Source organism: Lissotriton helveticus, chromosome 12 (assembly GCF_964261635.1).
Source record: "Lissotriton helveticus chromosome 12, aLisHel1.1, whole genome shotgun sequence".
Lineage (NCBI taxonomy): Eukaryota > Metazoa > Chordata > Amphibia > Caudata > Salamandridae > Lissotriton > Lissotriton helveticus.
Genome location: NC_136073.1, coordinates 600,834,302 through 600,857,354, shown reverse-complemented (window position 1 = coordinate 600,857,354; position 23,053 = coordinate 600,834,302). Strand labels below are relative to the sequence as shown.

General features: G+C 45.1%; 1 protein-coding gene across 1 annotated transcript in view; it reads left to right on the top strand.

Annotated features, from left to right (window-relative positions):
- Window positions 1-22,200, top strand: part of CFAP126 (cilia and flagella associated protein 126) — a 138,280-nt gene extending 116,080 nt beyond the window's left edge. Inside the window, exon 5 of the mRNA XM_078668639.1 lies at window positions 21,514-22,200. Coding sequence (XP_078524765.1) covers window positions 21,514-21,993 — 480 coding nt within the window. The 3' untranslated portion in view covers window positions 21,994-22,200. The remainder of the gene's footprint in view (window positions 1-21,513) is intronic.
- Window positions 22,201-23,053: the final 853 nt, after the last annotated feature.

Below are 23,053 nucleotides of genomic sequence, written 5' to 3'. Positions count from 1 at the left end.
ACAACTGAATGTAGGTGGTCAAGACCAGCCCATTGCTTTTATTAGCAGAAGGCTGACCCCTAGAGAGAAACGTTGGTCAGCCATTGAGAGGGAGGCCTTTGCTTTGGTTTGGGCCCTGAAGAAGTTGAGACCATACTTGTTTGGCACTCACTTCAAGATTCAGACCGACCATAAGCCCCTCTTGTGGCTAAATCAGATGAAGGGTGAAAATCCCAAACTGCTCAGGTGGTCCATTTCCCTACAGGGGATGGACTTTACAGTGGAGCACAGACCAGGGACTGACCATGGCAATGCAGATGGTCTCTCCAGGTACTTCCACTTAGAACATGAAGACACAACTGGTCAAGGTTAGTCTAATGTCCCTGTGTTTGGGGGGTGGGGGTTATGTAGGAGAGTAGGGTCTGCTTTGCTATGGTCACCCCATTTTTTGCTTTTTGCTTCACTGGTTTTCGACTTAATGTGGCTGTGGCCTGCTAATCAGACCCACAGCCCTGCTGTTCTCTCTCTAAATTCACACCATGTACTTTAGGTACATTACCAATTGGGAATTGGGTCACCTTATGAGCCCCTGTACTGTGTACTATAGGTACCCAGGGCATAGGTGCACTAAAGGCCTACCAGGGGCTGCAGCATGTATTATGCCACCCCTGGCTGGCCATCCAAACTGACACAACTGGCTGGTCACTCAGCTGAGGCAAGGTCGTGTAATCACCCCTTGCTTAGATATAGTATTTCTATATCTAACCTTATATCTAGACACATATGCAACTATAAGTCACTCCTATGGCAGGCCTTAACAATCCTGGAGGCAGAGTGCTTGGTTTTATGTGAGATGGTGCTCTAGCATGAGCTGAGCCTGTCTGCAGCTTTCGGAACCATGTCCTTATAGCTGTTCTAGGATATAGCCATACCATATACTCTTAAGTGCATTATGAACCTCGCGGTTAAATGCTATCTTTGGTTTGGCTTTATCAAAACATGTCGTGTAAGGTGTCACGCGCTTTGGAATACTACCCCCTCACCATTTCTGGCGACGGGGTTAGCATTCCACCCTTCTAGAGGGAGAAGACATGTTGTTCCTACTAATCCCGGTTAAAGTTAACCAGAGCCTCAGCATCACAAAATGGATGCTGCTGCCACAAACACAAGTCTGACCTCCTGCTGCTGGGAGTCCTTCCAGCGAGGGAGGCTTGGACAATAGGTTTCCTGTCTTGGGAGGTGGAAGCACCACCCCAGACAGGCCATAGTGTATTGGTGCAGGGAGGGCTGAATGAAATGAGACACTGCCTGGGGCACACAAAGTGTCCCATGCATAGTCCAGTTCAAACCAGTGCTGGGGCACTCCAGCCCCAGCTCTGGTGCGGAACTGGACAAAGGGAAAGGGGTGTAACCACCTCCTTCCCTGGTCCCACCCATAGGAGGGACCTAGCAGGTAATCCAGCCCCTAGATTTGATATGTAGGTAGGAGCTGAGTCCCAAGACTTTAGATTTATCCTGACTGAAACTTGAAACGAAACTCTGGACCTTCGACGTTCTACTTGAAGATAGAAGACTGAAGAATCTCCCTTGTGGTCAAGGAGTGACCACCCTGTGTAAGCAGGCACCATCAAGCGATCAATGGTTTGCTTTGTCGACGCTCCTGCCGGAGCCCGAGCACAAAGACTGACAAGACCCAGACTTACAGACTTCCAACAGCCCGATCCACAGCCACAGCAAAGCTGAGACCTGTGGAGGCGACGAGAGACGTGGGACCAGCCATCTTGGAAAGCCAGGGAATTGCTTTCCTTGCAGCTTTTGAGGCACCCTCGAAGTTGTGCATTGGGGATTGAGAAGCCCCAGCCCCGAGCACTAACTGCACCGAAGATCAGCCCTCCACACTCCACGAGTTCTGCGTGGGGCCCTTCTGCATTTTCCTGCTTGACGCATCTGTCCGGTCACTTGCCCGTTGGCTAGTGGCCTCTGTGACAACAAAACCTTAAATCTACACTGCTGGTCTGGTTGCTCCAGACTGGCCCCATCTTCCCTGAAAAGGAGAAGCCCATCAGACCTTGCTGGTCTGATCCAGAAGCCATCTTTGATTCCTGCGTGGGTTGCCTTTGCCAAGGCTTGTTGACTCCAATCCGGAAGCCGACACCACCGACAGCGAGATCCTTTGTGGGACAGTCCGTGCCCAGCTCCTGGTTGTCGTCGACACCTCCTGGTCTGCGTGGCTGCAGAGACAAGCTTCACAACATCACCTGATTGCGCCCGACATCGTCTGGTTCCTTCCTGGTTCCTTCCTGGTCACTGGCTAGTGACCCAGACTCTGTCCCCTCTGCTTTCAGGTACTCTTCATCCTCGATCCGCCCTTGGATCCAACCGGACACTTCTCTCCTGGTCGCCTGCAGCATCTCTCTTCAAGGCTCCATAGGATTCAGCGACGAAACCCGACACACTTTGACACCTATGCACTCACTTCCTATGGGTGAGGTAACGCGAGTACTTCGGTGCTCCTGTGGGTATTGACTATCCTAGTGTCCTAGTTTCAAGTAGCTTTCTCCTAGTCCATCCAGAAGTGACCTAAAAGAACTAGTTTCCAATTCTTTTGTTCCCATTCTAACTCTATGGTAACTCGTGTGTGTGTAAAGACACTGCACACGCATCCCGTGGGCCTCCTGCTCCCTATCCTTTGGTAGTACACCGTAGCCCCAGCGATTCTCCAGGCCCTAGGCCTATCCTTTGTTCGTGACGTGGTTCTTATACCACTATTTTAGTATATGGTTTGAAGTGCCCCATGGGCATTACTTTATATTGTGCAACTTACTGTATGATAATTAAGTCTCTTGTTATGTGCTTTGTCCTCTATCAATCAATCAATCAGAACATTTGTATAGCGCACTACTCACCCGGAGGGTCTCTAGGCGCTGGGGACTCACCCGGAGGGTCTCAAGGCGCTGTCCTCTGACCTCATAAAGAGTTCAGAGGGGTTGTTTTAGAAATAAACACATATATATTTTATATATCACCTGTGTGGTGTCCTTTCATTTGGTATTAAAGGGGTTACATATGATAAAACAGCTGGCTTTACATGCCCTCTTGAGTTTAGCCTAAGACTGCTTTGTCCATGCTACCACTAGGATAGCTGGTCTATAAGGTTGACTTTTCAACATCACCATAAGGGTTGTTTGGACTGATACAGGGTGCCCACTAGAATAGTGGACATCACATATCAGGCCAACTTCTCACAACATTGTTCTGCATTCTGTCCATCAACTGTTGTTTTTGCATTTGTCACCCCGAGTGGGATGGGTATGCTCAGACGTGAGTCCCGTGCTCTCCACGCCACTGGAGTCAAGCTATCCTGGCTGAAGACGGCTGATAGCCAGAAACCGGTCCTAGGATGCTTGATTCCGGTCCAGGGAAGACATGGCTTGGCCGTTCAGGCTGGACTGCTCCCATGAGGCACAGGGTCAAGGCTGATTTGCATATGGCTATGTCTGAACTGGGGTGGCGTGGTGAGCAAAAAAACGATGGATTTAGGCCCAGATCTCTGTACTGGGGTGAATGTATGACATTGTTCTGCATTCTGTCCATCAACTGTTGTTTTTGCATTTGTCACCCCGAGTGGGACGGGTATGCTCAGACGCGAGTCCCGTGCTCTCCACGCCACTGGAGTTAAGCTATCCTGGCTGAAGACGGCTGATAGCCAAAAACCGGTCCTAGGATGCTTGATTCCGGTCCAGGGAAGACATGGCTTGGCAGTTCGGGCTGGACTGTACCCATGAGGCACAGGGTCAAGGCTGATTTACATATGGCTATGTCTGAACTGGGGTGGTGTGGTGAGCAAAAAAACGATGGATTTAGGCCCAGATCTCTGTACTGGGGTGAATTTATGACATTGTTCTGCATTCGGTCCATCAACTGTAGTTTTTGCAAGCTCTCTGGTGAAACATGTTGGGTACCACGGTGTCTCTTGAGACATTCAAGCTTTATCGCTTATTATACAGGCCAAACAATTATGGAAACACTGCTTGGTCATACGGTCCATTCTCAGCCACCAGAAAGTTCCATCTCGCCTTTAATTTCGTGGCAGCCATACCACCATGTTCTTCATGTAATACTTTTCCCTTAAAAGACACTGAAGCACCCCATCCTTATTAAGAGTCAACTCTTCCCAAATAGATTTGCAAGTATTCATTAACACCTTTTTGTTTTTCTCTCAAGGCCACCCATACAATTAGTTTCTTTCAGCACTACATCTTGATCATCACTACTTCTCCATTCTTTCTCCCTAATTGCCCTTTGACAGCGCTCAATTACATCTACCACCAACCAACTATTTGCTCCATCTATTACCTTATCCTCTTTACTCTCATCACACAAAGATAATCGAGAGAGGCCATCAGCTTTTTCATTTTTGCTGCAGGCAGCATATTTCATGGACAAAGAATATTTTTGACATTAATAAGCGCACTTGGCTAATCTTGGTGTGGCCTTAATGACACCCTTTAGGGAAAATGTGTCAACTAACGCTTTGGGATCCATTCTGAGTTCAAAAGTAATGCCCCAACCATATGTTTTAAAGGGTATCAGTAAATATGATAGTGCAATCAGTCACTTTGAATGACTTCTGAGTTAGAAATGTGCATGCAGTGCTCAGCGATAAACTTCACCACAAGCTTTGGTTCATATAAATTTAGCATCTTTTTTGTTTTATTAAATAACTAAATGCTCCACTAATTTGCCATAATACTCCACTATTCCTACAAATGGGTAGAGCTTCTCTTTGTTCTTTGGAAATGGTGTCTGTTCAATTGCGCTAACTAACTTCAACCTTGGCTTTACATCATTTCTAGATAACATGTGCCCTAGGCAATCCACTTTGCCCACAGAAAATTTATATTCAGCAATCCCAGTTGTCAACCCCACTTTGCTTGACAGTTGCAACACATTTCTCTAGACAGTACGATCCAAACCCCACTCAAGAATGTCATCTTGCATATATTTGAACATCTGCATAGGTCTTTGAAAAATGACATAGGCAGACATCAGACCAAATGGCATCCTCTTAAATCTATCTAAACATTCCTTCTTGAGTGATAAACAAAGTGAGAAGACTAAACTCTGGATGTAATTTGATGGCACACTCTGGACAGGTTCAATGTGGTGAATACCATTCCTCCTTTCAAAGTGGCCAGTAACTTTAGGGGTTCTTCAAAGCTCTTCTGCCACAGATATCTGTGAAGTGCCCATCAAGGTTTGATTCTCTCTCTGCATTCCTGTTAAACTATGATATGTTTCCTCTGTCGCACTTACTAAAAGAGTACACAACAGTGGTGGCTGGCGAAATATAAAAGTACTGGGAAGAGAAAACCGAGCAGCTTCACCACAGCCTAAGTAACTGTGCTCTAGACAGGCACACAGGTGCCACTGCCAAGCAGGGGGTGTGGAATCCCAGCCTCTGTACTGGCTCATCCTCAGCCCTCTCGAGCTCCTTGTCCAGCACTCTCAGCCTCTGCTCACAAGCTAGAAGCTAACCCGCTGTTTCTGTCTTAGGGCCACTGCCCTCTTGGTAGCCTGGCTGGGGATCCTCCCTCTCAGATTCCTCCTCAGTCATCTGGAAGTGTTGCCTCCCAGCGAGCTTTCTCATAACAAAACAGGGCTGACTCAATATCCAGCCTTGTGGATTTCCTCCTAACAGCCAGCCCCTTTTTCCTGCAAAAAAACTCTTAGCTCCTTCTTAGTGTAGATCTGTAGGTGCCAGAAGTTTACCTCCATTTTGCCGAAGCCTCACAGGTGCAACATTCCACCAGAGTTCCAAGTATCAACAAAAGATCCAGTAGGTGAACAACTAAAAAACAATATGTGGTTGCGTAATGGTCTGCACTCAGTAGTAGTGTACACCAAACACTGTATGTCATGTACAAACACAAGTTCTATTCTCATCGCTGACCACCAATGTTAGAAATAGGGGTCTCTAGTTGTCAGTGGCTTGCACCCTGTTCAAGTAGAGACCCTTCCTTCCAGTCAGATAAGGGAGTCACCCAGATAACCACTGTTCACCCCCTTGGTAGCTTGGCACGAGCAGTCAGGCTTATCTCAGCGGCAATGTGTAAAGTATTTATACTTGACACGTATATAACACAGTAAACACTATAAATAGACACCACACTGTTTTAGAAAAATAAAGTTTCTTTATCTAAACCAAACAAGACCAAAATCAAAACATACACAACTCAAAAATGACTTTTGAAAGGTTTCAAGAATTTCTGTCCATGGAACTCTATGGATGCAGTGATTTTACTCAAAGTACCTTAGATACATCTAACTCTACACGGCAAAACAGCCACAGAGGAGGAAAGCCTCAGAAAGCACAGCGATGCGTCTGTTCCACAGTCCACGGGGAGTTGATGCATCAGTTCTGCTGCACGTAGGAGAAGTGATTCGTCGAATCTGGACTGTATGGGAAGCAATGCATCGAAATCCAAGACAGTTCTAGTCTGTGGGTGATGCGTTCGAAAGATTTGGTGCACAAGGGCAATGCGTGGAAATCTGGATGCGCTGGAGGTCGATGCGGCGGCGGCAAACAGGTGTTGCGTTGATTTCTTCAGCTGCAGTCCCATGATGCAGCGATTCTTTCGGAGTCAATGCAGGGGTCTCGGACTTCAGAGACATAATGCACTGAACTCTGGCTGCAAGAGTTTCTTCAACTGCGTACAAGCGCTGTGTTGATTTCTGCAGCCGCACGGCTGTCTGTGCATGGAATTTCTTCCTGCACTGTGGTGCTGCACTGGAAAAACAGGAGCTGTAAGGGTATTGCGTTGATTTTGATGGTTTCAAGTAGATCTTTGCAGCAGGAATAACCTCCAAGGGCCCAGAACTGGAATTGGCACCACTTGGCAGGTCATAACTCCCAGCAGTGAGGTTCAGGGATGCTGCGGATGTAGTCTTTGATGGCCTTGAGACTTCCAATGAGAGGCAAGCACACATAAGCCCTTGCAGAAACTTCACAAGCAGGATACAAAGCAAAGTCCAGTCTTGTTCTTCTCTAAAGCAGAAGCAGCAACTTCAGGCCAACCTAGCAAAGCAACACACAGCAAAGGAGCAGTGCTCCTCCTCACAACTCTTCTCCTTGGCAGAGGTTCCTCTTGATCCAGAAATGATCTACAGTCTGGGGTTTTAGGTCCAAGGCCTGTACCCCTTTTTGCCTTTGAAGTAGGCATTCTCCAAAGGATTGTCTTTGTAGTGCATAAGTTCTTATTCTGCCTGGTCTTGGCTCCAGACACACTCCAAGGGGGTGGAGACAGCATTGTGAAAGGCCAGGCACAGCCCTATTCAGTGACAGGTTCCAGGAAGAGCCACCAGCCTGGTGATGGCCCATCGGGATATTCAGAGCACACCTCAATTCCCTTTGTGTGACTGTCTAGAGTGAATGTACAAACAGGCCCCTAACAGTCTAAACCAGACATTGATTCCCCAGGCAGGCAGAGGCATACGATGGTTAAACTAGATAATATCCACTTTCTAAAAGTGGCATTTTCAAACACACAATTTAAAAACCACCCCCACTAAAAAGATGTTGTTAAATCCCAAGCTCAGAGAGCCAAAACTCAAAATCTCTCTCTGTTCCCAATTGAAAGTTACATTTGTAAAATGTTACAAGGCTGCTCCAATGCTAACCTATGGGAGAGCTAGTCCTTGCAATAGTCAAAAACGAAATTGGCAGTATTTCACTATCAGGACATGTAAAATACACCAGCATGTGTCCTACCTTTCACATACACTGCACCCTGCTCATGGGGGTACCTTGGGCCTACCTTAGGAATGCCTTAGATGTAGTAAATGGGATGTTTAGGGCCTGGCAATTGGGTGCACTTGCCAGGTTCACAGGGCAGTTTAAAACTGCACTCGGAGACACTGCAATAGCAGCCTGAGACACAGGGCTACTCATGTGGGTGGCACAACCAGTGCTGCAGGCCCACTAGTAGCTTTTAATTTACAGGCCATGGGCACACATAGTGCACTTTACTAGGGACTTACCAGTAATTCAAATATGGCAATCAAGGAGAACCAATCAGAATCCCAATTTACACAGAGAGCATATGCACTTTAGCACTGATCAGCAGTGGTAAAGTGCCCAGAGTCCTAAAGCCAACAAAAAAAGTCAGAAAAATAGGAGGCAACATTTTTGGGGATAAACCTGCAAAAAGGGCCTGCTCCAACACCCAGAATGAAAGCAGCGCCAGGATTGGTTGGAGCGGGCTGGCTCACCGGTCATACTGGTACTAGCGGCGGGTGGTGTCTATCCACCCGGCTGTATAACAGCTTGGGCTGGAGAAATTTAAACTGTGCATGTCAGGCTAAAGTGACATGCGGAGTTTACACTGGTGTCGCCAGTCACTGCTCCTCCCTGCTCCCAGGCTGTACTGCAGGAATAGCCCGCCCGCAATGCTCAAATACTCAGCTGTGGAGGCTGGCAGAGTAGAAAATAAAATGGTAATAAAGTAACTTCATTACTGTTTTGTTTTTCACTTTTGCTGTGTCCACAGCAGGGGTGGTGACGCTCCTCTTCCCAAATGGAACAGCGGCCGCTGGTACACAATCTGTTGCAATTGATACAACCAATTTACATTCATCTACATAATAATTCACAGGGTCACAATAATATCACCAAATCTCAAGACTATGTACAACACTGGATGAAAGAAAGCTTTTTCTGCATTAATGGTATCTGAAATGGAAATTCTAGTTTTTTTTTAATATGTTTTTATTAATAGAAGAAAAACAAGAGAAAATAGTACACATATCGGGTATCATACAATAGGACACATTACAACGGTGGACAGGCAAATAGACTAATAAGGTACAGATCAATTAAGGGAGTTCGAGACACCAACATTAGTAAGTACATGACAGGAGAAAGGACATCACAATCCGCAACCCCGCTAAGCTAAATTACTAGCCAAACAAATCGGGGAAGTTATGAAAACCGCTCCCGCATCGTTATAGGCAGCTTGTCCCGTTATCCAAGGAAGTCTTTATATCAAACCCAAACAGTCAAATTCATCACTGGCCCTTCCGATCCTTCGTGCGCGCGCCCTCCGCTAGAACCGCCATATTCACAGGAGAGTCAAAGCGTTCAGGAAAGTCAAAACCATTACATTCGAAGCGAGTCCAAAGTTTTAGTTCTCGAAATCCACCAATTACACGGATATACTCTTCCACCGACAGTAAGCATCGAGGACGTAGTAGAACCAAATGGGAGAAGAAAAATGGAAAGTCAATCCGATTAGTACTGAAAGCGTTCTCCAGGAGTGAAAGATCGGCTGTGTCTATCTTGGGCGTTATCGCTATTGAATGCGTTGAGTTTTCAGTAGTTCCGAGCTCGCAAGCTGTTGTTCGGGAGCTGGCAAAAGACGCCAGTTCTGGATTCCGCACGGGGCCCTCTTTCTCGAGTATAACCATCTGCGTGGGTAACACTACGTGTTCTAGGTCTGGCAAAGGGTCGGAGTCCGGTCTCAAACACACAGTCTCTACTGTTACGACCATTTTTTGGATGATGGCGTTGACTTGCGAGTGAAGCGCCCCAATGGCGGCCATTACTGTTCTCAGCGACGCTGTACAGTCCGCCCGCTCCATCTTCTCTCGCTCAGCGACAGATCAGATCTTTAACCCCGGAGGTCGACTACTCCGGGGGGAACAGACACGTGCGGGGCGGACGGTAACGGTGGTCGATCCGTCGATCCAGCGATCTCTGCCCCGTCGCCGCCAGCGAGGATCCAAACCCGTCGACCCCGGGGGGTGCAGCAGGGTCTTCGGGTAGCGGACCCCCGTCCACAGCCACGGATGCATTTTGCCGCCGTTCCCTTAGTATCAACCGGGCCACAAGATTACCATCCAAATCGACCAGGATATTCTCCACTTTCGAAAGACCGGACTCCGCCCAAGTCCTGCGGCCGTTGTTGTTCAATCCAACCCAGCCGGGTCAGTACTCGAGGCCCCGGCTCACACGCTGGGTTAGGCCGAGAGTGAAACACGGCATAACTTCCTCATTCGAAGCGATAAAGATCTCGGGATTGCACCTTTAGGTTCAGCAACAATTCAGCCACGCGGGAGTCTGGTGCGAATGCAGGATTAATAACAGGATATATCAGCAACTGACGGAGGTCGAAGCAGCCGGGAGCTTACGCAGCCATCTTGGTTGCTAGCGTAGCTCCTCCTCGGAAATTCTATTTTTAAGCGTTCCAGACACCACTTCTCTGCCATTACGAAAGGTCCACCAATCTAATTGTTTCCTCTACTACTCAGAAAGCTAACCCAGTGTAGATAATCTTTGCCACAAATCTCACATTCACCTACAAATCAGTGCTGTAATCAAAGAAGGTAGTGGGGCCAGGTTTCAGCTGCTGTCACTTACAAAAATACTCCCTCTCCTGCAGATCTCATCAAATGAAACTCAAAAAGTGTCTAATTTTCGGATAGATAGGCTATTGCAATCTAATTTACAGACCCGCGGCCCACAAAAGAACTTTATTGACAATCTACAGAGACTTTTAAATCAAGCGGCTAATTAGTGCCATAATTTACGTAAATTATAACAACGCAAACATGCTCTGAAAGCACTCCCAGTTGAAGCTGGAATTACATTAAAGTTATCCTGCATAATCCAAAAGGCCTACTGAAATAAAGGTCAACTCTTTTGATAAATCTTATGCCCCACACTAAATTCCCATTAGAAAAGTCTGGTTAGCACTATCACACCTGATCCCACACACACCTTCAACTGTGCAAAATACGGAAGATGATACCTGAGAGTACTGGTTCCAAAGTTTTGAAAGTTCTGGACAATCAGAGCTGAACCCAGCTGACCTGCTAACACCTATATTTTGTAAGAAACTGTTTGCCTAAGACTTGATCCACAACAAGGATTGAATAATTTTGTGAGACCGAACCCACTCGACAGAACTTTAACTTTTTTGTATGGTATAGATTTATGTTTCTTTATTTTCTGTCTGTGCTAGTGCTGTGGACTTATGAAATCCTTTGTTTGTAGAGGTAATAAGCATTCGAGAGGCAAGAATTGCGAACTAGAGACGTCTGCATCATTTATAGTATTGCATGGGGTACGCTAATCCTCTAATGCATGAAAAGCCATTGGCTCCATTTGGCACAAGACAACCCGCCATTCGTGGAGTTCAAACCCTCCTCAGGGGAATCATTAGGGAGAGGAGGTAGCGCAGCAGCCAGAACTGCCGACTTGAGAGCTGCCAACCTAGGAGCTGGAGGTCCAGGTTTGAGTCCCTGTGTAAGCGCAACGTGATGTGATTCTAGGCAAATCACTTAATCTCCCCATGACCATGGGCAGAGCCTGGATTCCCTCATGGGTGATAAGTTGCGCTATATAAATCTACAAATAAATTATGACAAAAGTGCTTCTGCCTGCTCGGCAGGAGCACTTTTATCAAAACTGTGCCAGCTGATCATCTCAAGACTGCTGGTTGGCATTCTTTTCATCTTCCAGAACAAACACTTCCATTGTAAGTGTGTTTTTGTAATACAACCGATCACTGTACCGAATGTACTAAATTTATTTTCCTGTGTGTTGAACTACTATAGCCTTAGAGCCCGCCATAGTGGGCTCTACCAGCCATTAAAGGCCCCCTTCAACGTTAAAGACTCCAGCCAAAGGTGTGGGCCTTTAACAAGAGAGCGGGCCCTTAATGGTCGGTAGAGCGCGCTACGGAGGGCACCAAGGCTATTAGAAAATTCTGCCTCTAGAGGGAAAAACTTCTAATTTGTAAAACAAAGGCCTCACAGAGCCCAAGGGGGTTGATATCCCCTTCGACTCTGTGAGGCCTTTGTTCACAGCAACAGCTGTGCACCAACATTGGAATGATGGAACTTTGGGCTTCTTCTGGCCATTAGAAGCCCAAAGCACCCCATTATTTTCAACAGAGCTCCCAACATTCCAGTGTTCTAATATAGCCTTATAGCCCACCGTAGCGGGCTATACTGGCTATTAAAGGCCCGCTCCAGTGTTAAAGTCCTGAGCCGCGACTTTAATAGCCGGAATAGCCCAGCACAAAGGGCTATAAAGCTATTAGAACACTCTGCCACTAGAGGGCAGAATGTTCTAACAAATAAAACAAAGGCTTCAAGGAGCAAGAGGGGATTGAAATCCCCTCAGGCTCCCTGAAGCCTTTGTTCACAGCTACAGCTGTGAACAAAGAAACATTGGAATGTTGGAGCTCAAGGCTTATCCCAGCCATTATAAGCCCGGAGCACTCCATTGTTTTCAAAAGAGCTCCCAACATTCCAATGTTGCAATATAGCCTTATAGCCCACCGTAGTGGGCTATACCGGCTAGTAAAGGTCCGCTGCAACATTAAAGACCCGAGCCGAAGGCGAGGGACTTTAACAAAGCAGCGGGACTGTAATAGCCGGTATAGCCCAGCTACAAAGCTACAGCTGTGAACAAAGAAACATTGGAATGTTGGAGCTTATACCAGCCATTATAAGCTACTCCATTGTTTTCAAAGGAGCTCCCAACGTTCCAATGTTCTAATAATCATTTATCCTGCCCTGGGGTCAAGGACATCTGCTAAGTGCCCTTCTACATTGTCCAATGTAAGTGTGACTTCTTCCAGTGGCCACAGTGCCACCTTGCACAGAATAATATACCTGAGATGCGACAGGTGCTGCATTTCAGAGGGCCACACCTTTGAAGAAACACCCACTAAAGCGGTAAATCTTAATTGAAGATAGCATTGGTGAAATGTTAGTAAATCTGGATTGAATATTTACGAAGACAGGGTGAAAAAAGCAAGGCACCAAATATTCCTGACATCGAGAAAAGGAAAAGAGTTAAGCAAAACAAGCAAGAGACGTAAAATGATTCTTGAAGTAAATGATCCAATCTCGTATAAGAAAAGGCCAGGGACAATAATGAATAGAAATTGGGTATTAAACATGATGAAGTATCAGGGAACGAAATGCACTGCAACACATCATACCCTTCCAAGTGCTGCCTTTAAACTGCTTCAAACAGAAACTGACACCACAGGAAGAAGCTGTGCAATAACTCGTCATGGGATACTCCAGTAACTTCCCATGTATTGCCTTCCTTTTTGGGAATGGCACTTCATATAAGGCCTAGTTCTGCTCTGTGATAATTCATGACGTTCAGTCCCACTAGAAAAAGAAGCTTCCGTTTGACATCCAGCGCGTCATGCAGCATTCTGAAACCACCCTGCACCACGCGCACAACCTGCGGGAACCTCCTGGGGATCCGCGCGAGTGCGAAATCAGTGGAGCATCCCTGGCAGAGAGTGAGCTCCGCCCCAGACTGGACCTGGCGCCTGCTATGTGTTAATGATCAGCGGTCTCTTCCTCTTCTGTCTGTACATATACATCGATGAGTTCATGGTACTGTCTTCCGCACCAGTGTAACAGCAGTCCACCAAGCCACACTCGGCAGTCAAGATACACCAAATATGTATTAGAAGGCCCATAGGGAAGACCGTCTCACACACTGACTAGAAAGCCCTATGCGGGATGGCTGTCAGGTCATGGGTTGTTGTGGGCGGAGCCACCTCAGGCTCTGGTGTAAGAGACCTAGCAGTTTGACAGGCAGAAGACCTGCCCATTTACATCGGGGTTCCAGTTCTTCCAGACTCTAAACTACTCTTATCGTCTAGATACTTCAGAACTATGAATATTATGGCTTTCCACAGAAGAAGGGATCTAGAATCCCGAAATGCGTTGGGACTCTCGACAACATCACCATTAGTTCAAGATTAGCTATTGATTATTTGTATAGGCACTTTTTGCCTATGTTAAATATCTCATTAATGATGTGGACAAAAAAATGTAAGTCTATAAAACATCATGTGTAAAGTTTTCGATATGTTTTTCAAATGAATTTTTGACACATTAAAAGTTCTAAAGTACACAAAATACAGTAGAGAATTGTTGGTTAATTTTGAGCAAACGGTTGTTTGCAACACGCAGTGCGGGTAGGGTCAAGTGATCGTTGACACTTGAGGTATCATCCCTAATTGAGGCAGTCATCTCGTACTTTAAGTCGTGTCAAAAAGAGAACTTGGCCAGTGATATACAGCAAAGCAAAGATAAAACAGACAAATATCAGCATATGGTCAAAAGTACTAAAGCTATATGGCATGTAGAATAGCCTCGATAAATGTGTGTGGGCTTAATGAGCAAAAAAAGAGGTTTAAGGTAGCAGCACTACTTAGAACACTGCATGTTAATTTGGTTTGTTTGCAAGAGACCCATATAGAGGGCAGCAACGCACACCTGTTGGGCCAATTAGGGTTCGAAGTTATGGCAAAATCAAATCAAGGGACCAAAACTAGAGGGGTGGCTGTGCTGGGCAGGAGTAGGGACACAATTATAAAGAGGAAGAAAGAAGATCAATGGGGTAGGTGGGTGTTGACCGATATAGCCTTTAAGGGGGAGACATTCACCTTAGTTACAATATACGGATCTACAGAGGACGACCCAGATGTATTTCATTATCTGGATGGGGAATTAGCACAATGGCCTGAGCCAATTGTATGCTGTGGCGATTTCCATCTGCATGACCCAACCAGTTCATTTTTGCAGCTAGGCTCACAATATCGAGGCATGAAAAGGAAGGTGTATAGGGCACTGTCTGACATGGCGACCCACAACTCATTGGAAGATCCTTGGATAAAATGGCATTCAAACTTAGATGGTAGCACTTTCTTCTCATCACCTCACCAGGTGCTGGTCAGACTTGATTACTTTTTAATTTCAAATAGATTAATTGGCGAATCAAAAATTGAAAAACAACCCCGAATTATATCCGATCACAGCCCATTGGTTTTGACAATAAAATTAGGGAACTTTAATAAAAAAGAGGTGGAATGGACTTTTGAAAGGTCGCTGCTGCAAGATAACGTATATAGGGAGTACATGACAAAATGGATCAAGGATTTCTGGTATATGAATAGAGGGACAGCACCCCCAGGGATAGTTTGGGAAGCCTTTAAGGCTGCTGTTAGAGGGGAGACGTTAAGCTTTGTATTGTCCGCACAAAAAAAAAGAGAAACAGAAGATAGAAGAAATACGGCTAAATCTATTAAAGGCTGAAGAAGAACTAGTAGTAGCTATTCAACAGCAGGTCGCGATAGAACAAAACATACTTAAACTAATATCGCTGAGAGCAGATGCCCTGGAAGGAGTTGCCCAAAAAATGGCTGAGAAATATATGGCGAACAGGGAGAACGCACATGAGCTCAGTGAAAGGGTGGGACATATCTTAGCCGTGCGCACCAGGCAGAGAGTTGCAGCAGCAGACGTTAAAGAAATAGCTGATACACAAGGAAATTTGGTAACAGAGTTAGGACAGGTAAGGGAGGTTTTTAAACAGTTTTACACAGATCTCTACTCCTCAGACATAACAGCAAGTACGGAAGAGGTAGAAACATATCTGAGCGAGGCGCCTCCCTCGGTACTCTCCATAATGGAAAAGGAGGAGTTAGATGCTGGATTCCGGGTAGAGGAACTATTTACTGCTCTTGGCAGTTTGCCCTCTGGGAAGGCAGCAGGGCCGGACCAGATCCCGGTGGAATTCTTTAAAATATTTCAAACAGCGATTATAGGGGACATGTTTAACATCATGGCAATGGCACAAAAGGGTGAATCCGTCCCTGAGTCCTGGGGTGCAGCCAATATAATCGTAATACCAAAAAAAGGTAAACCAATAACCGAACCAGGTTCATACCGCCCAATTACCCTGTTGAATGCTGACGTCAAGGTTTACTCAAAGATATTAGCTAAAAGATTAGCAGGGGTGGTTGAGGGTTTAGTCAGTCCTTCCCAGCATGGGTTCATCCCAGGTAAAGGAACCACACAGCATGTTAGGCAGGTTATTACCATGTTTGATGCAGCAGGTACCCTAGGAGACCCTATGGCAGCACTGTTTCTAGATGCAGAGAAGGCATTTGATAGGGTCTCCTGGGGATACCTATGGTCAGCCATGAGGCGGAATGGAATTGGGGAGGGCTTCATCAAGGCCATTCGACCTTGTATATCAATCCAATGGCTAAGATTAGGGTCAATAGGGGATACTCGTCAGCAGTCAAGATATGCAGGGGGACTAGACAGGGTTGTCCTTCATCCCCCCTGTTGTTTGCGTTATACCTGGATCCCTATCTGCGCAGGTTGGAACAGAATCCACAGATTGTCCCGATGAATATAAACGGCTGTGGAATAAAAACTCTTGCATATGCGGATGACGTCGCTATTTTGACACCCAACCCCTCCACTGCCATTAGGGAAATTGAGGCAGAGGCGGAACGCTTCGGTCAAATCTCGGGATATAAATTGAACAATCCCAAGACACAGATTGTTGAAAATAGATATTCAGGGTGTAATGACGCTAGGGTAGTTGGTTCAGCCATGTACTTGGGGGTGGATATATCAGCAAATCTGGATAGGGTGGTAGAGATAAACATGGCTCCTCTGATGACAAGAGTAAAAATAGATCTAACAAGGATGAATAACTTACACCTCTCACTGATGGGTTGCACTAACGTTATTAAGATGCTGATTCTCCCCAAATTTCTTTATTTTTTTAGATCGATTCCTTTATTCTTTGAGAATAGTTGGTTTAATACATTAGAGACATTATGCAACAGATTTATCTGGGCCCATGGAAAGACGCGTAGGGCATATAAATATATGACGCTCCCAAGAGAAAGGGGGGGGTGGGGTGCACCGGACTTCAGGTTATACTATACGGCAGCTGCCCTACAGTACATGCAAGGGTTAATAGGAGGAAATGGCCTGGATGAAAGAGTTAATAACCTGTCTACGAAAGTGTATGCTACGGTCCTAGGGACAGATGCGGGAAACTGCTTTTTAAACTGTATTGATTATGGCTACTTTAAAAGAACAAGGTTCAAGACGGTCTCAACTGCTGTTAAGATATGGACTGCCTTTTTGAAAAGAAGTAAAATTGGGAAGTATAATAGATACACTAGACTCTTTAGAAACAGGTCGTTTCCCCAAGCAATCTTTGCAGATGAAGCAATGTTAGAATGGGCAAACAGTGGGATTATCCAGATCGGGGACTTATTTGATACAGAGGGGATCGTACAGTTTGCAGATTTAAGAACTATATATGGTATTAATAATAGAGATTTTTTCAAGTATCTCCAGGTCAGGAGTTTTTTTAATGATAAAGCAGGGGGGTCTGTGGGAGTAGGCAGGAATGAGATACTGGAAAAAATTAGACTTTTGGGGGATCGCACCATTAGGTCTTTTTACGCTTGTTTGGTTAAAGGGAAAACTGATGACTTAGGAAAGGTGGGCAATAAATGGGCGGACAAACTTAGCGTGGACGCAGGGTGGTTTAAAAAATCATTGGACCTGGGCCGTACTATACTGTGCTCATCCTCCATGCAGTCACAACACTATAAAACTCTGTATTCATTATATCATACCCCTGCCAAGATAGCCAAATGGGGAGGGAGCAGGGGTATATACTGTCCCCGATGCAACGCTAGTGAAGCAGATAGTATTCACATTTTTGCTACATGCCCTCAACTACATACGCTAATAAGGGACATCGAGGGTTTTCTAGATAGATCCCTGGGGATTCAAATTAATCTTAGCCCAGCTAGAATAATTTTAGGTCTGGGTTTGGAAGGGGCTGACACACATCAGGAATTTCTGTTTGTGGTAATGTCAGTATACAGATTGACCTTAGCAAGGGCTTGGCTTGACACAAACCCACCGGCACTGCAAACCTGGCTGGCTAATCTCTTGAATGCGTATAATATGGAGAAGAATATCTATGCACGAAAAGGGAAAAGGGGAAGGACATTAGGCCTAAGAATATGGCAATCCATAAGTATTTGGAAGGAAGGAATTGGATCGCAGGTAGTCCCAAGAAGGGCTTAAGGTTTAATTGTGGTTAAATAAGAACTTTATAAACACTGTTTGTGGAAATGTGTAACGAAAAGCTTGTATATCTTGTAAAAATTAGTTTATTTAGTTATGAAGCATGAATTATTAAGGCTGAAAAATGTATAATGTACAAAGTGTGTGCAACATGAAAAAAATAAATATAATAAAAAAAAAAAAAAGAAGAAGGGATCTAGAATCCCGAAATGCGTTGGGACTCTCGACAACATCACCATTAGTTCAAGATTAGCTATTGATTATTTGTATAGGCACTTTTTACCTATGTTAAATATCTCATTAATGATGTGGACAAAAAAATGTAAGTCTATAAAACATCATGTGTAAAGTTTTCGATATGTTTTTCAAATGAATTTTTGACACATTAAAAGTTCTAATGTACACAAAATACAGTAGAGAATTGTTGGTTAATTTTGAGCAAACGGTTGTTTGCAACACGCAGTGCGGGTAGGGTCAAGTGATCGTTGACACTTGAGGTATCATCCCTAATTGAGGCAGTCATCTCGTACTTTAAGTCGAGTCAAAAAGAGAACTTGGCCAGTGGAACTGTGTCGAAAGCAGAACGGAGCAGGTGTGTGGGACATTGTACATTGTCCCATAAAAAGAGAGGATGTAAAATCTGAAATCAGTAGCGTTAAGAGATATTAGAACATTGGAATGTTTATTTATTTATTTTATTCGATTTATATAGCGCGTTATAACCCAGGGGTCTCTAAGCGCTTGTCCGGTAAGCACAGCAAAAATCCTGAAAGGGCCCTTCCCTGGAGTTATAGCCAATGTTGGGAGCTCCATTGCAGACAATGGAGTGCTCCCTGCTTCTACGGGCCGGTAAAGGCCCGCAGAGCAACATTCCAATGTTCTACAAAGGCTTCTCGAAGTTCGAGGGGATTTATATCCCCTCGAGCTTCGAGAACCCTTTGTTTAATTTGTTAGAACATTCTGCCCTCTAGTGGCAGAATGTTCTAATAGCCTTATAGCCCTTCGTAGCAGGGCTATATGGCTATTAAAGTCCCGCTGTTTCGTTAAAGTCCCTCGCCTTCCGCTCGGGCCTTTAACGGTTCAGCGGGCCTTTAATAGCCGGTATAGCCCGCTACGGCGGGCTATAGTATGGAGGCGCTCAGGTGAATTCTGAATTCTGAAGGCAGGAGCCAGCCAGGGGATATGCCGAGAAGAGATGTGATGTACTGTAGGAAACAATTGCTCCCTTCATTTAACGGGGGGAGGCAGGGGGGTGCTGGGGGGAACGATATTACATGTTGGAAGTGCATACACTCCAGCCTTTTTATGCACTGCTTGTCAGATTCTCCATATTCAAAGCTTCAGCTATTGTCAGTGACTGTACAATACAATGGTTTTCAAAAGTTTATTCTCTTGAATTATGTATCCACGCAAGCCTTCCCTTAAAGCATAAACATGTTTGCACTCAGTTTTTGAAGCCAACACCACACACTGAGTAAAATAAAAAAATGCAGAAAATAAAAACCACATGAGGGGAAGCAACCAAAAATACAGTTTTAGAAATTTCGATTCAAATGTAATTAAATATTTGTAGGGAGCTCTTTTGCTAAGAGCAAGGATTAGAGATAAAAGAAAGGTGACAGGTTTAATAGAACATCATGATCTGATATAAAAAGGGAAGAACAAAAAATGTCGCATATCGAAAGGAAATTTGCATTACGAACATAGCTATTGTAGGGTTCAGATTACAAAAACATATTTAGTAATTATTGCCAGAATCTCTATAAAGAACCAAAACCTCAATGATGGATTCTGGAGCCTTTCGCTAGGACTATAAAATGGTGGTATTTTCTCAAGAGGAAGGGAATTGCCTCACTGGATCCATTATGACAGAATATATGAAAAACAACATTGAAAGGTGAGAAAAGAATGAATGCCATAAAAGTGTTTGTAGCCCCAATTGTCATCAAAAGCAGTGGGGACAAAAAAAACCACCTTGGTATGGTCAGTCGGTTGGCCACCACCTCCCATGCGTCCTCTTCCTTCTTACTTTCAGCAGTGCGGCCAGCAGCAGGAGGACCCGGCACACAGGCCCCCCTGAGCCAATCGCAACGCTGCAATACAGCATTGTGATTGGTCTGTGCGACATGGACCAGCACTCAGACTGGAAAATGGAGCATGTGCAAGTTCCTTACCAGGCTGTGTAATGTAGCCTGGTGGGGAACATGCAAAGTGCGCATGAACTGGTTGGTCGGCCCAAGAGGGATGGCAAAACAGTTAATGCGCCCTTTGGGAGTGCAAACCGTTCCTTCCCTGCTTTGGCCATCCCCTCCCTACACTGCGCCCAGAAGAGGTGTGGCGCCGCAGCCAGGGCGACTGACGCTGGAATCTGGGGACCACGGTTCGATCCCCGGCTCCGGCGGCAGGTTAGCCCAGCACCATGTGACTCTGGGCAATAGCTCGCTTAATCTTCCCGACGGCCCCCCAGCGCCTAGAGACCCTTACAGGTGATTGTGCGCTTTACAAATGTGGACTTTACTTTACTTTACTGACTGACTGCATGTAATAGAAAAAATAAAATGATAGTAACAATGCGTTATTGTCGTTTTATTATTCCTTTTTGCGCAGAAGGGTAACGCTCCTCCGCCTTAGCGGAGGAGCTGCCATTGCTGCCAGCCCAGTTTTACTCTTCAAAAAATGTATGCCCTATACAGGGCCCTTTTCAGTTGCCATTTATAAGTTGTTTTGAGCACGTGGTAAGTGATAAATGGAAGTTTTGGGATTGCTGCATGCCGGGCTGGTGAGGACATCTGGGGTCAGCATAGAATATTTGGTAAGCAGATAGTAACGTTCCAGGCTGCCCTGTGCCGTAGCAGGTAGTCAGTGGGGCTTCAATTGTAGCCCATGCCCGGACATGCATGCAATTGTATTGGTAGTATACACCACAGGAGTTTTGCCCATACACCCTAGAGAGACCTGGGTAATATTTGTGTCATGCTCCTATCTCGATATGATACGGAATTACAAGTGCAACCTTAGATTACATACTCCAGCCATTATTGGCAGTGTTAAGAGTGAAAGTGAACAGCAGTTTACTTTCTTTGGAATTTGTGTGAGAATTATTCTGCAGTATAGGAAGACTAAATAGGAGACTTGCGTAAGGAAATTCTAGAAATCCTCATACAAGCAGCCATCTTTGAGAGAAAATAGCAATAAAAATTGGATTTTTACACATAGAATTCATGTTCCCAGAGCATTTGAAGCATGTGAAAAATTTCCTAACTCTTAACCTGTGTGGTTATGCTGTTCACATAATTGGCTCTCCTGATTCTTTGGGAAGTGTTATGGTGTCAGTTTAAGATGGTGCAAAGTGCCTCCTTCCACTGCAATACTGGAAACCTCATTCAACATTTTAAATCTGAAGCCTGATTGGACATTGGTTCCACCACACTGTTATATGCATTACTTCTCATTAGTGTGTGTGCCTATAACGGATCTTAGACCACACATTGTACACACACCATCACAGATATTGTGTGAATTCACTCATACCAGCATTTATTTAAAAAAAATAATAATAATGTATCCTTTTATTTTTTATAGGAGCTATGCCATGAGGCGTGCCCAAAAAGTCCTACTGAAAAAGGGCCACTGGGAAGCCGTAGGTGTGCCAGCCTATCCCCTGAGAAGATGAGATATAACGTAGAAATGCAGCCTAGGAAGGAAAATGGAGTGGTCTCTGGGAAATCTCTGAAGAACCGTGCTTCCAGGGCGTTGATCCCCATGGACAAGGGGACCTGTGAGATATCAAAGAGCTCACCCAAGGTGACATCTGATCCCTGCAGGTCTGCACCTCCAAGGGTGGAACACGGAATATGTAGGACTTGGAACCAAACCCCAGAGGAACGCCCTACAAGGCCAATTAGCCCCAAGAAACAGTGGGATTCGGAGGCACAGTTAACCAAGATGATGCTTGAAGCTTGCAACTCTGCAACTGCCCAGAAGAAGCCGGAGAATCAGGTCCCAAAATCGGGTAAAGTTGATTCAAGCAGGAAAGACAAGTCGAAAGAACTTTGCACATAAGCTCCTTAGAAATGTGATGGAATTGTGAAGACGCAATCATTTGGTTGTGCGCTCTGAATGATTTAAATCTTTGTACTCAACTTCAATATATAAATAGTGATGAAAGCCTCTTTGATTTCTGGTGTTGTCCTGTTTGGTACCGCACATCTGTCTTCATAGACTTAAGGCTCCCACTTGTCCTAGGCAATAAAGTTCAATTTGCATCTTGCCAAAATGTATTCAATTTATTTGTCAATGTTAAAATGGTCTGCCTCCTCCGTACTAAATCTTTCCATCACATTAATGCACACCAGCTCAGCAGACAGGAAGTGGCAGTAGCAAACACGACTTATGGATACAGGAACAGCTGACACAATTGACATCAGAATTGTTAAGCAGCAAACACTTGTTTCAGACCTCAAAACAGTGAACGTTCTCCACACACAAATCCCCTCTGCACCAATCATTTTCCCCATAGTTTTCCTTTTTTATGTTATATGCTTGTATCAATACAATGCATGTGTCTTAAAAGAGGTCTCACTGATTTGGGATTTCCTTCCCTCTAAAATGTTTAGAATTCTGTTTTTAAAAATGTGTACCATCTTTGTACATTATTACTTCCTGGGCTGAAATCCTGTGATTGTAAGCATAAGAGGAGTCTAACATCAAACTCTTTGAATGAGGCCCGGTTGGAGTCCTTGCCAAGTGACATTAATTCAGCATGTCCATTTCATGGAAGGAAGGGCGAACTCATCCGGAGATTGAGCCCTACATGAACGTGAATCAAGAAATGCTGCTTTAAAGGCGTGGGACTTGAATCCCTGTTCAGAGCTCACAGTCTATATCCTCTGACGACACCAGTGACCTTTTAAAGCCATAGGTTTTTACTAGATTTCTTGTAACACGGCCCAGTAGCTCCTTCTTGGCCCTGAGGTTAGCACAGGTATGTAGTAGCTTAGGCGGTAGGAATAGACAGGCTGTGACAAATGCATTTCCCCCAACATACCTGAAGATAATACATATTTGGCAAACAATCAGATCCCGCCAAAGCCTGTCAGGAATACGTTTATGTTTCTTTAGT